Source organism: Tursiops truncatus, chromosome 17, assembly GCF_011762595.2.
Source record: "Tursiops truncatus isolate mTurTru1 chromosome 17, mTurTru1.mat.Y, whole genome shotgun sequence".
Taxonomy (NCBI): Eukaryota; Metazoa; Chordata; class Mammalia; order Artiodactyla; family Delphinidae; genus Tursiops; species Tursiops truncatus.
The window spans coordinates 23,292,201-23,305,457 of record NC_047050.1 but is presented as its reverse complement, the minus strand read 5'-3'; the positions used below and the strand labels follow the sequence as shown (position 1 = coordinate 23,305,457).

Genomic DNA, 13,257 nt, shown 5'->3' with positions numbered 1-13,257 from the left:
AAAAGTGAAACAATAAAAATTGAGACAAGGAGAGCAAGAAAAATTGAAGTCCTGTGCTCCTCTCTGGGCATAATTACCTGGTAGGCCAGTTATCTGTTCAGCGTACTCCTACATCAAGGTAGTATTTGTAATAAAAGAACACCAGTCTTTCTGGTCTCTTTAGAGGCAAGCAACAAGCTCATCTAAACTCCTATCAGTCTATTCACAACTGGCTTAAAAAATAGGGAATTAGGAGAAAGGGAAGGAGGGAGAAAACAAATTTCTTCATTAACTCATTGGGAAGTCTTAGGACCTCCTGAAGAAGCTCCCTTCTTTGATCCCAAATCTCATAATCATAGTGTAGTTCCAGTTCTACATAAGCATCCATGAATGGTTCTCTAACTGGAGCACATGCTCTCAAACCCAAAGTCAAACGCCCAGGCCAAGAAAACTCAAATCTCAAATAAAATCTCAAATAATGCAATAATATCTATTCCCCAGGTAATGGCAAATAGTATAACAATGTTTGTGAACAAAGACCCACATTTGAGAAAGTCCTGCTGCGCCCTTATAAACACAGACACACACATACACCCACACACACTTTATCTTTGAGGGCCAAAGTTTTGAAAAGAAATCTGGACCAGGGTAGGCAAAGAGCTGGAAAGGATGATAAAATCCTGGAGGGATAATTTACCATTAGGATAGGAGGAGAGAGGACAGGTGCGCTGTCTTCTGTACCATAGTCCGAAGGGGAAAAGGGACTTCTTATTGGTTCTGGGTCTGAGAGGGGCCACATGTGGAACAAACTTGGTTTGGGATGAACTGGTGGCCAGCTTGAGCCCTAAGGAAAAGATTCTTCAAGTACATCTGAAAGCTGGTTTCAGTGTGGAGAACCTCTTGGAAATTTGATTGGTCCTGGGGAAAGGGAAGCAGGCAGCTCTCTTTCTTCTTCTGCAGAGAGTGCCACAAGCCCTCACTGTTTCCTGTTGAATGGGGCGATTTACTTGCTGTGCGTGGTGGGAAGGCAGCGCGGCAGGGCCAGGACCTGGTGAGTCCGCAGCCAGTGCAGCAGCTTGTAGCCTGTGAAGGAGATCTGCTTGCCCATAATGTAGTCGGGCTTCTCTGGTGCTGGGACAGCAGGGCTCAAAAGGCTTCAGGTGCCCGGGCAGTGCCTTCCCATCATCCTCCTTGCCCACCTCGGGGTTGGTGTAAATCAGGGTGGCGTATCGGCAGTGGAGGGCCTTCACGCTGTAGTTGCCTGCGTCCACCAGGGCTGCCTCTCGCTGGTCCTTCCCACACAGCCTCAGGGAGCAGCCCAGGTATCGCAGGATGGCATTGGACTGGTACAGGGTGAGGTCTCCATTCTGGAACTTGGGGAGCTGCCCGTACAGTTAGGAGGCCTTGAGTGGGCACTGCAGCTGGGTCTCCTTGGTCACCGCCTCCTCCTTCCAGCTCTGGCCCTGGCCAGCCCGCAGCACGTGTGTGGCCTTGGCAGACCCTGGAACAGGGAAGTAGACAGTGGTGTGGGGCGTCAGGGTGGTGGCAGAGCTCAGGCCAGTGTGGGGGATCTTTCGCAGAGGTTGACGTGGAGGAAAGGGACCACTGTGGTCTGCAAAGGAATTAGCATAAATAGCGTCAGGTAGCAACCAGTGCAGGACAAGAGGTCTGAACCACATCCCCCTAAACAGCTGGTTTAGAAGTGGTACCAATAACTTGGCTGTTAAACTTCTGTGCCACCTCCTTTCAGAGTCTCTCAGGTTTACCACCACCTGCTTCCTGACCAAACCCAGGCCACTCCCTGAACGTCCCTCCCCCATGCCATCACCACCTTCTGTCTTGTGGTTTAATATTGACATTTGGCCTAAAATACACCTGGAGTCCATGGGTTTTACCACAAGAGACTTTTTTTCGGCCTTGCCAAGTGGCTTGTGGGATCTTAGTTCCCCAACCAGGGACTGAACCCGGGCCATGGCAGTGAAAGCACTGAGTCCTAACAACTGGACCACCAGGGAATTCCCCCTCAAGAGATTTTTTTTTTTTTTAAATGTAAACACCAAATTGTGTAACTTGTTGATAAGTAACACTTTTTAAGCACATCAACCATGGTACTCTCACTGTGGAATCTATGGCCCTGAAGAGACTTAACCCTGAAGTTTGCAAAGTCCCCTCAGAACAAATTCTTTGGAGAGAGACTTGCTAACTGCCCTGGGAATTTGCTTTCACAGGAGGCCAAGGGAGCAGGTGCCTGAGCAGCTGGGAGAGAGTTTCCTGTTTACAATGTAAACCTGCCATGGTTCACGCTCCTTCAGGCCCAGATTCTGGCCAGACAGTACAAAGATGAGTCATCAGAAAGGAATATAGGAAAAACAAAAGGGGAATGAAGCAGTATAAAAGAGGGGAAAGAAATTAAATAGATAGAACCGATAATATCTAAAACAGGACCTATAAGAGACTAAAAAGACAGGAGGTTAGATGGTTAGAGCTAATATTTCCAACTTTAGGAATTAAAAAAATGAAATATTAGGACTTCCCTGGCAGTCCAGTGGTTAAGAATCCATACTTCCACTGCAGGGGGCATGGTTTTGATGCCTGGTCGGGGAACTAAGATCCCACATGCCACATGGTACAGCTAAAAAAAAAAGAAAAAAAAATATTGTGGGAGGGAAGATTCCAATATCTAATAAAATTTAAACTAGTGAAAACTTTTGACCAAAAAAAATACTTCTCAGAATTTATCCTTCAGTAAGTCACATAAATGTATAAAGATAAATGTACAAATGTTAGGGACGTTAGGGATGACTCCTGCCAAAAGCCTAGAGTTGTTCTTGACTTTTGTCTCCCTCACCATCACCATTCTGCCCCATTCAATCCATCAGCATATCCCAGGAATTCTCTATTCAATATACACCCTGAATCTGACCACTCCTCACTATATTCCTAGAACCTCAGTGAGTCACAGCTTTTCTCAGAAATGGATTCCTACCTGGTCACTCTGCTTTTGTTCTTGCCCTCCAAACAGTCCATTAGCTACTTAGCAGCTAGATTGATCTTGTAAAATCCTAGATAAATTCATATCACATCCCTGCTTAAATCTTTCATGGCTTTCTGTTGCACTCAGAATAAATTGCAAACCTCTTACCAGGACACTAGGGACCTCTCATAGCAGCCACCACTCTCCCATCCTGCTAGCTCCATCCCAACCCCACTGGTCTTCTCTGAGTTCCTTGAACAAGCCAAGTTGGCTCCCATCCCTGGAACTGAGCACCTGCTCTTCTCTCTACCTGGAAAGCACTTTTCCAGATCATCATGTGGTCTGACCTTCTTATTCTTTAGTTATCTGCTCTAGTTCATCTTCTTGAGGAGATTCCCTCACGACCAACCAAGAATAAAACTTCTCTTGTTATCTCTAGCCCCTTTCCAGGTACCCCTTTACTTACCACTTATCCATTTAATTGTTTGCTCTCTTTATTCCCCTTCTACTCACTTACATTGAGGTTAGGGACATCATCTATTTCACTGCTGCCTCTTTAGCACCTAGAACAAAGCCCGCCACATAATACGTGTTAGTATTTTTTGAATGAATGAATGAATGAATAAATGCTGGACATTTTCTTAAGATACATACTTAACTGAAAGAAAAAGCAAGCTTCAAAATGTGTGCAACTCTGCTATATTTAAGATAGAGAACCAACAAGAACCTACTGTATAGCACAGGGAGCTCTGCTCAATACTCTGTAATAACCTGAATGGGAAAAGAACTTGAAAAAGAAGATACGTGTATATGTATAACTGAATCACTTTGCTGTACACCTGAAACTAACACAACACTGTTAATCAACTATACTCCAATATAAAATAAAAATTTAAAAAATAATATGTACAGTCAAGCCCCATTAATATTAATACAAATATCTTAGTATACATTTGTATTCATATTATATATAATATTTGAATGAATGCATGGAGGTTTTTCAAAATATATTTGTTATTGAGGTATAAGTGACATATAACATTGTGCTAGCTTAAGGTACACGATTTGTTGATTTGATACTTTTATATATTGCAATGTGATTACCACCATAGCTTTAGCTAACACCTCTGCCACATCACATCACTTCTTTTTCATAGTGAGAACATTTAAAGTCTAGTCTCTTAGCAACTTTGAAGTATATACGCAGTATTGTTGACTATAATCACAAGGCTGGGCATTAGATCTCCAGAACTTACTCATCTTTTAATTGCGAGTTTATAACCTTTGACCAACATCTCTCCAATTCCTCTACCCCCAGCTCCTGGTATCTACCATTCTACTCTGTTTCTACAAGTTCAGCTTTTTTAGATTCTCACATATAAGTGAGATTATACAGTGTTTGTCTTTCTCTCTCTGACTTATTTCACTTAGCTTAGTACCTTCAAGGTCTGTCCATGTTGTTGCAAATGGCAGGATGTCTTTCTTTTTCGTGGCTGAATAGTATTCCATTCCAATAAATATATCACGGTATCGTTATCCATTCATCCACTGAGGGACATTTAGGTTGTTTCCACGTCTTGGCTATTGTGAATAATGCTGCAATAAACATGGGAGTGCAGATATCTTTTTTTTTTCTTCTTTGGCCGAGCTGTGCAGCTTGCGGGCTCTCAGTTCCCTGACCAGGGATTAAACCCAGGCCATGGCAGTGAAAGCCTGGAATCCTGACCACTAGGCCACCAGGGAACTCTCAGATATCTTTTTGATATCTTGTTTTATTTCCCAGGACTTACTAACTGAATAAAGGGGAAAGTTTAAAAATGGTGTATAAAGTCAAGTACCATTTATCTTACTACTAATATCAATAAAATATCTTTTATGTATATGTATCTATGCACCCAAATCTAGATGAATATACATCAGTTATTCACAGTGATTATCCCTGCTGAGGGGATTTGGGGATGATGGCTTTCTACATTATACATTTCAGTAAAATTTTTATTTTTCTATTAACCATAAATATTTTAATCCGAAAAAAATTTGTATTAAAAATAAAATCAAGGGCTTCCCTGGTGGCACAGTGTTTGAGAGGCCCCCTGCCGATGCAGGGGACATGGGTTCGTGCCCTGGTCCAGGAAGATCCCACGTGTTGCAGAGCGGCTGGGCCCGTGAGCCATGGCCGCTGAGCCTGCGCGTCCGGAGCCTTTGCTTCACAACGGGAGAGGCCATGGCAGTGAGAGGCCCGTGTACCACAAAAATAAATAAATAAATAAATAAATTAATTAATTAATTAAATAAAATCAAGTAAAGTTGAAACATTTAGAATGACAATGATGCTGGAAGCCAATTAGATAAAAGGTTAAGATGTGGACGTTAAGTGATATAAAATTATGATTGTATAGTTTTATATGATTATATGAAATGATGAAATTAAAATACACGGGTAAAAAGTTTCATTAAAGTGCATGTCTCCACTCTGCTCTCTGCCAGGAGCCTGTATGGTATGGACTCAATGATCTGTTCTAAAGTCCTCTGTCACTCTGGTTGGGTTCATCCAGTGAGGAGTCCCAGTAAGAAAAATGAACGAAGAGGAAAGCAAGCTAAGTCAGGGTATTTATCCCCCTTCCTCCCTCCCCAAGAGGTCTCATTGAGTTGGCTGCATCCCTCGACGGGAAATCCCCATTTTTCTTGGGGCCACTAACTGTACAGAGTCCTATTCTCTGTGGTCCTGACAGCTATTCCCTCCCCTTGCCCTTTCCAGTGGTGAGCCCCAGCTCCTAAATTCACACCTTTGTAAATAAACCCTCCTCGTTACCTGAGGCCATCGGTTTCTTGCTGGGACTCTGGCAGACACTTTTTGGATAAAAATATGCATGTTCCTAAATTGTTCTTCCTATTTCCCATGATCCAGAAATTATCCAGAAAAACAAGACTCTTTGTGAAGCTACCTCTCTGGTATTAAAGCCTTCCTTCTCCATCTCGGGGCATGGCAAACTTTTTCCATAAAGGGCAGATAGTAGATAGTTTAGGCTTTTTTTTTAAAAAAAATTGAAGCATAGTTGATTTACAATGTCATGGTAATTTCAGGTGTACAGCACAGTGATTCAGTTATACATACATATATATCTGTTATTTTTCAGATTCTTTCCCCTTATAGGTTATTACAAAATATTGAGTATAGTTTCCCGTGCTATACGGTAAGTCCTTGTTGGTTATCTATTTTATATATAGTACTGTGTACATGTTAATCCCATCCTCCTAATCTATCCCTCCCCCCTCTTTCCCCGTTGGTTTGTTTTCTATGTCTGTGGGTCTATTTCTGTTTTGTAAGTTCATTTGTATCTTTTTTTTTCAGATTCCACAGATAAGCAATATCATGTGATTAAATATTTTAGGTTCGAGAGGTCTATCCTCTGTCGCAGCTACGCTGCCAAAGTAGCACCAAAGCAGCCACAGGCAACAGGTAAATGAATGGCTTGCTGCAGACGTTGAAGGAAGTCTCCTAAGGCATTATCATTCAGTAACGTGTTTGCTGTGGGGTTTTGTTAGATACTCTTCATAAAGTCTAGGAGCACATTATTTGCAAGCTCCATTTTACAGATTAGGAAACTGAAAATCATCGGGATTAATAGCTTGCTGTAAGTCTCATAATTATGCAGGGTAGTAGCAGTAATCCTCTGATAACAAATTCTTGGCTCCCATTACTATGCAGAATATCTTTAAACAAGGTATCGTGAAGTCAATATTATTCTAAAGAATGGTAGATTAGTGAGATTTTTGAGGCTACAGTGTTTGAGGGTTTGTTGGAATCGTACTATCTATTGGTAGCCTCAGTACTAGCCAGATGTATCACCGCAGGATTGTATATATTATGACAGTAAGATTCTAGAAAAGAAGTGAGTGTGTAAAGGAAAAAGTGTGACATTTTGGTTGTCTCTTTTACTGGGTTCTTCTGATATCACAGAGCTGCTAAATTCAGGTTGCCCTATCTTTAAATTAGTTATTGTTATTGTTAACCAGTTCTAGTTATTGTGAACTGGTATGAATTGAGCTCTCTGTCTTACAACTGAAAACATGCTAATAGAAGCCAGAGCTTCCTGCTTTTTATTGATCTAGAAACCCAAAGAGAATATTTAGCAACCCAAAGCTATTGAATCCATGATACCACCGTTGTATGCTTATTGTCTCCTAATTTTGCTTTCTGCAATCCTGTAAGCTTTCCAGAAATAGGTGAAAGGGCTTGTTTTGCATACTCAGGAAAACTTATTAAGTATTTTAATTACAAAGACGTTATTTAAATTGAAATATACTTGAGTACATATATTGTTTGAAAACTATTCATAAAGTAGGATGAAAGTAGCTTATATAAAATTATACATTTTATCATTACACTCTCTCTTTAAAATTAGTCGTTATTGTTTAAATGGGGACACGCTAACTTTGTTATTTAGAAAATGAATTTGGGAAGGGGAAGATTGACAAGGTTTTTAGTTTGTTTGCAAGCAAAGCAATGGCAATCCTGCTGTGAGAATACTGTTAACTGTTGCTATTCCAATCAGAAAGAAGTGGGCACTTTGGGGAAAAAAAAATTTCCAAATGTTTTTAATGCTTTGTCTACTAGTCTCTGAAGTTCCCTTTGTTCTGTTGGAACACCCAAGTCAATGAATTCAGTATTGATTTATTTCAAAGGCCCTGAGGCTTGAAGCTTTGAGAGAGAATGAAAAGAATGAAAGAACGATTTTTCATAGACTGTATTAAGCCTCCAGGCATAGAAAATGTATAAGTGAAAAGCACATCAGAGACATCTTTGCTCCTTGCTAAAGCCTGTGGAAAATAACTCTCTAGCCAGGGAGGAAAGGTATAGTATTGATTACTGAGAAGATTTATAATTGAACCAGGATTTCTTAATTCCACCAAATGAAACAAACTAACATCGTGACTGTTTGGGGCTCCAGCGTCACCTACCCGCAGGTCACACGCTTGGCCACGTCCAGTGGCGCAGGTCCTGGCTTGCACGTCCAGTAAATAGTTCATGACTAGCTGGCTGGCTGCATGGATTAATGGGAGACTATAAAATTCGTTTAACTATCTTTTTTTAAAAATTAATTAATTAATTAATTTTTACTTTTGGCTGCGTTGGGTCTTTGTTGCTGCGTGCAGACTTTCTCTAGTTGCAGTGAGCGGGCTTCTCGTTGCGGTTGCTTCTCTTGTTGCGGAGCATGGGCTCGAGCTGCGTGGGCTCAGTAGTTACGGCGCACGGGCCCAGCCGCTCCGCGGCATGTGGGATCTTCCCGGACCAGGGCTCGAACCCGTGTCCCCTGCACTGGCAGGCGGATTCTTAACCACTGCGCCACCAGGGAAGTCCCCTAACTATCTTTTTGATATAATTTTTACTCCAACATTGCCCACTGGGGCACATTAAATATGTTCATTCTCTGTTTTCAATTACAAAAAATCAGTAGGGTAATAAACAGTAATGAGTTCCAAGAGTGTTTTGTTGCTGCTGTCATTTAACACTTTACTTGATACAATACATCACCTCTCCATAAAGAAAAATGTTGGCAATAGCTGATATAAATAGTAACATCTATCGAGTTCTGACTCTGTGCCAGGCAGGGAGCTATATTCTTCACATGAAATTTCAGAATTCACCCTCACAACAACTTTCTAGGTAAGTAGTAGTATTTTTCTTGTTTTACAGTTGAGAAAACTGTGTAAACCATGTTGCTCCTTGGGCTATATGAAATATATTTGTTTGCAGAAGGAAAATAAGGACATTAATGATCCTTTTACAAAAAGATGCTTTTGAGTGACAGGATTTCCCCTAGTCTTTTAATGTAACAAATACTCCTAGGGCATTCAAAACCTTTCAATTATACTAGTTCAGTTTGCATGCTTTTCATTTACAACAATTCTTCAAGAACACACCTCTATACATGAAAAGAGAACTCTAAGTTATTGTTCTGGTGACGATGTTTTGTGTGTGTGTGTGTGTGTGCGGTACGCTGGCCTCTCACTGTTGTGGCCTCTCCCGTCGCCAAGCACAGGCTCCGGACGCACAGGCCCAGCGGCCATGGCTCACGGGCCCAGCCGCTCCACGGCATGTGGGATCTTCCCTGACCGGGGCACGAACCCGTGTCCCCTGCATCGGCAGGCGGACTCTCAACCACTGTGCCAACAGGGAAGCCCCCGGTGATGATGTTTTTATATTTGAGGGAGAGATAATCACTTGAACAAAAATAAGTTATTACTCCATATTTGTTTAAGCCACAACTAGAAAAAAACTTAACTATAAATATGTATATTTAAGATTTTTTATTATGGAAGTTAAACCCCTACACACCTATCATGCAGCTTCAAAAATTAACAAAACTTTCCGAGCTACAAATATGTTTTTGAAATATTGGTACTAAGAGGGGTGATCATGTAATTTATTACCCAAACTAGGACATTTTTGACAGTAAAAGGAGGTGTTATAATAACTCCACCAGGACAACAGGCACAAACCCAGACTGTACTGGGGAGACAATGGCATATGATCACCCTAGAACAAATTCATTTCTGTAATATTGGAAGCATGTAATAGCATACCCATATGTAAGAACACATAGAACAGATAGTTCTGATGTGAAAGAAGACACACAAATCTCTTTTTTTTTTTACATCTTTATTGGAGTATAATTGCTTTACAATGGTGTGTTAGTTTCTGCTTTATAACAAAGTGAATCAGTTATACATATACATATATCCCCATATCTCTGCCTCTTGTGTCTCCCTCCCTCCCACCCTCCCTATCCCACCCACCTAGGTGGTCACAAAGCACCGAGCTGATCTCCCTGTGCTATGCGGCTGCTTCCCACTAGCTATCTATTTTACGTTTGGTAGTGTATATATGTCCATGCCACTCTTTCACTTTGTCACAGCTTACCCTTTCCCCTCCCCATATCCTCAAGTCCATTCTCTAGTAGGTCTGTGTCTTTATTCCCATCTTACCCCTAGGTCCCTCATGACATTTTTTTTTCTTAGATTCAATATATATATGTTAGCATACAGTATTTGTCTTTCTCTTTCTGACTTACTTCACTCTGTATGACAGACTCTAGGTCCATCCACCTCACTACAAACAACTCAATTTTGTTTATTTTTATGGCTGAGTAATATTCCATTTTATATATGGGCCACATCTTCTTTATCCATTCATCCGATGATGGACACTTAGGTTGTTCCCATCTCCTGCCTATTGTAAATAGAGCTGAAATGAACATTTTGGTACATGACTCTTTTTGAATTATGGTTTTCTCAGGGTATATGTCCAGTAGTGGGATTGCTGGGTCATATGGTAGTTCTATTTGTAGTTTTTTAAGGAACCACCATACTGTTCTCCATAGTGGCTGAACCAATTCACATTCCCACCAGTGTGCAAAAGTGTTCCCTTTTCTCCACACCCTCTCCAGCATTTATTGTTTCTAAATTTTTTTTTTTTTTTTGCGGTACGCGGGCCTCTCACTGTCGTGGCCCCTCCCATTGCGGAGCACAGGCTCCAGACGCGCAGGCTCAGCGTCCATGGCTCATGGGCCCAGCCGCTCCACGGCATGTGGGATCTTCCCGGACTAGGACACGAACCTGTGTCCCCTTCATTGGCAGGCGGACTCTCAGCCACTGCGCCACCAGGGAAGCCCCTGTTTCTAGATTTTTTGATGATGGCCATTCTGACTGGTGTGAAATCATATTTCATTGTAGTTTTGATTTTCATTTCTCTAATGATTAATGATGTTGAGCATTCTTTCATGTGTTTGTTGGCAATCTGTATATCCTCTTTGGAGAAACGTCTATTTAGGTCTTCTGCCCATTTTTGGATTGGGTTGTTTGTTTTTTTGTTATTGAGCTGCATGAGCTGCTTGTAAATTTTGGAGATTCATCCTTTGTCAGTTGCTTCATTTGCAAATATTTTCTCCCATTCTGAGGGTTGTCTTTTCATCTTGTTTATGGTTTCCTTTGCTGTGCAAAAGCTTTGAAGTTTCATTAGGTCCCATTTGTTTATTTTTGTTATTTTTATTTCCATTTCTCTGGGAGGTGGGTCAAAAAGGATCTTGCTGTGATTTATGTCATAGAGTGTTCTGCCTATGTTTTCCTCTAAGAGTTTGATAGTTTCTGGCCTTACATTTAGGTCTTTAATCCATTTTGAGCTTATTTTTGTGTATGGTGTTAGGGAGTGATCTAATCTCATACCTTTACATGTACCTGTCCAGTTTTCCCAGCACCACTTATTGAAGAGGCTGTTCTTTCTCCACTGTACATTCCTGCCTCCTCTATCAAAGATAAGGTGACCATATGTGTGTGGGTTTATCTCTGGGCTTTCTATCCTGTTCCATTGATCTATATTGCTGTTTTTGTGCCAGTACCATACTGTCTTGATTACTGTAGCTTTGTAGTATAGTCTGAAGTCAGGGAGCCTGATTCCTCCAGCTCCACTTTTCATTCTCAAGATTGCTTTGGCTATTCGGGGTCTTTTGTGTTTCCATACAAACTGTGAAATTTTTTGTTGTAGTTCTGTGAAAAATGCCAGTGGTAGTTTGATAGGGATTGCATTGAATCTGTAGATTGCTTTGGGTAGTAGAGTCATTTTCACAATGTTGATTCCTCCAATCCAAGAACGTGGTATATGTCTCCATCTATTTGTATCATTTTTAATTTCTTTCATCAGTGTCTTATAATTTTCTGCATACAGGTCTTTTGTCTCCTTAGGTAGGTTTATTCCTAGATGTTTTATTCTTTTTGTTGCAGTGGTAAATGGGAGTGTTTTCTTGATTTCACTTTCAGATTTTTCATCATTAGTGTATAGGAATGCCAGAGATTTCCGTGCATTAATTTTGTATCCTGCTACTTTACCAAATTCAGTGATTAGCTCTAGTAATTTTCTGGTAGCATCTTTAGGATTCTCTCTGTATAGTATCATGTCATCTGCAAACAGTGACAGCTTTACTTCTTCTTTTCCGATTTGGATTCCTTTTATTTCCTTTTCTTCTCTGATTGCTGTGGCTAAAACTTCCGAAACTATGTTGAATAAGAGTGGTGAGAGTGGGCAACCTTGTCTTGTTCCTGATCTTAGTGGAAATGCTTTCAGTTTTTCACCATTGAGGACTATGTTGGCTGTGGGTTTGTCATATATGGCCTTTATTATGTTGAGGAAAGTTCCCTCTATGCCTCCTCTCTGTGGGGTTTTTATCATAAATGGGTGTTGAATTTTGTCAAAAGCTTTCTCTGCATCTATTGAGACGATCATACAGTTTTTCTCCTTCAATTTGTTAATATGGTGTATCACGTTGATTGATTTGCATATATTGAAGAATCCTTGCATTCCTGGAATAAACCCCACTTGATCATGGTGTATGATCCTTTTAATGTGCTGTTGGATTCTGTTTGCTAGTATTTTGTTGAGGATTTTTGCATCTATGTTCATCAGTGATATTGGCCTGTAGTTTTCTTTCTTTGTGACATCCTTGTCTGGTTTTGGTATCAGGGTGATGGTGGCCTCATAGAATGAGTTTGGGAGTGTTCCTCCCTCTGCTATATTTTGGAAGAGTTTGAGAAGGATAGGTGTTAGCTCTTCTCTAAATGTTTGATAGAATTCGCCTGTGAAGCCATCTGGTCCTGGGCTTTTGTTTGTTGGAAGATTTTTAATCACCATTTCAATTTCAGTGTTTGTGACTGGTCTGTTCATGTTTTCTATTTCTTCCTGATTCAGTCTTGGCACGTTGTGCATTTCTAAGAATTTGTCCATTTCTTCCAGGTTGTCCATTTTATTGGCATAGAGTTGCTTGTAGTAATCTCTCATGATCTTTTTTATTTCTGCAGTGTCAGTTGTTACTTCTCCTTTTTCATTTCTAATTCTCTTGATTTGAGTATTCTCCCTTTTTTTCTTGATGAATCTGGCTAATGGTTTATCAATTTTGTTTATCTTCTCAAAGAACCAGCTTTTAGTTTTATTGATCTTTGCTATCGTTTCCTTCATTTCTTTTTTTAATTTCTGATCTGATCTTTGTGATTTCTTTCCTTCTGCTAACTTTGGCGTTTTTTTTGTTCTTCTTTCTCTAATTGCTTTAGGTGCAAGGCTAGGTTGTTTATTCGATATGTTTCCTGTTTCTTAAGGTAGGATTGTATTGCTATAAACTTCCCTCTTAGAACTGCTTTTGCTGCATCCCATACGTTTTGGGTAGTCATGTCTCCATTGTCATTTGTTTCTAGGTATTTTGTGATTTCCTCTTTGATTTCTTCAGTGATCACCTTCGTTATTAAGTAGTGTATTC

General features: G+C 40.5%; 1 protein-coding gene across 1 annotated transcript; it reads right to left on the bottom strand.

Moving 5' to 3' along the window:
- Window positions 1–982: 982 nt before the first annotated feature.
- On the bottom strand, window positions 983–1,658 carry LOC101318736 (glutathione S-transferase P). The gene is given in 2 exon segments (XM_019926327.2): window positions 983–1,094; window positions 1,096–1,658. Coding segments are annotated over 2 exon segments (675 nt in total).
- Window positions 1,659–13,257: the final 11,599 nt, after the last annotated feature.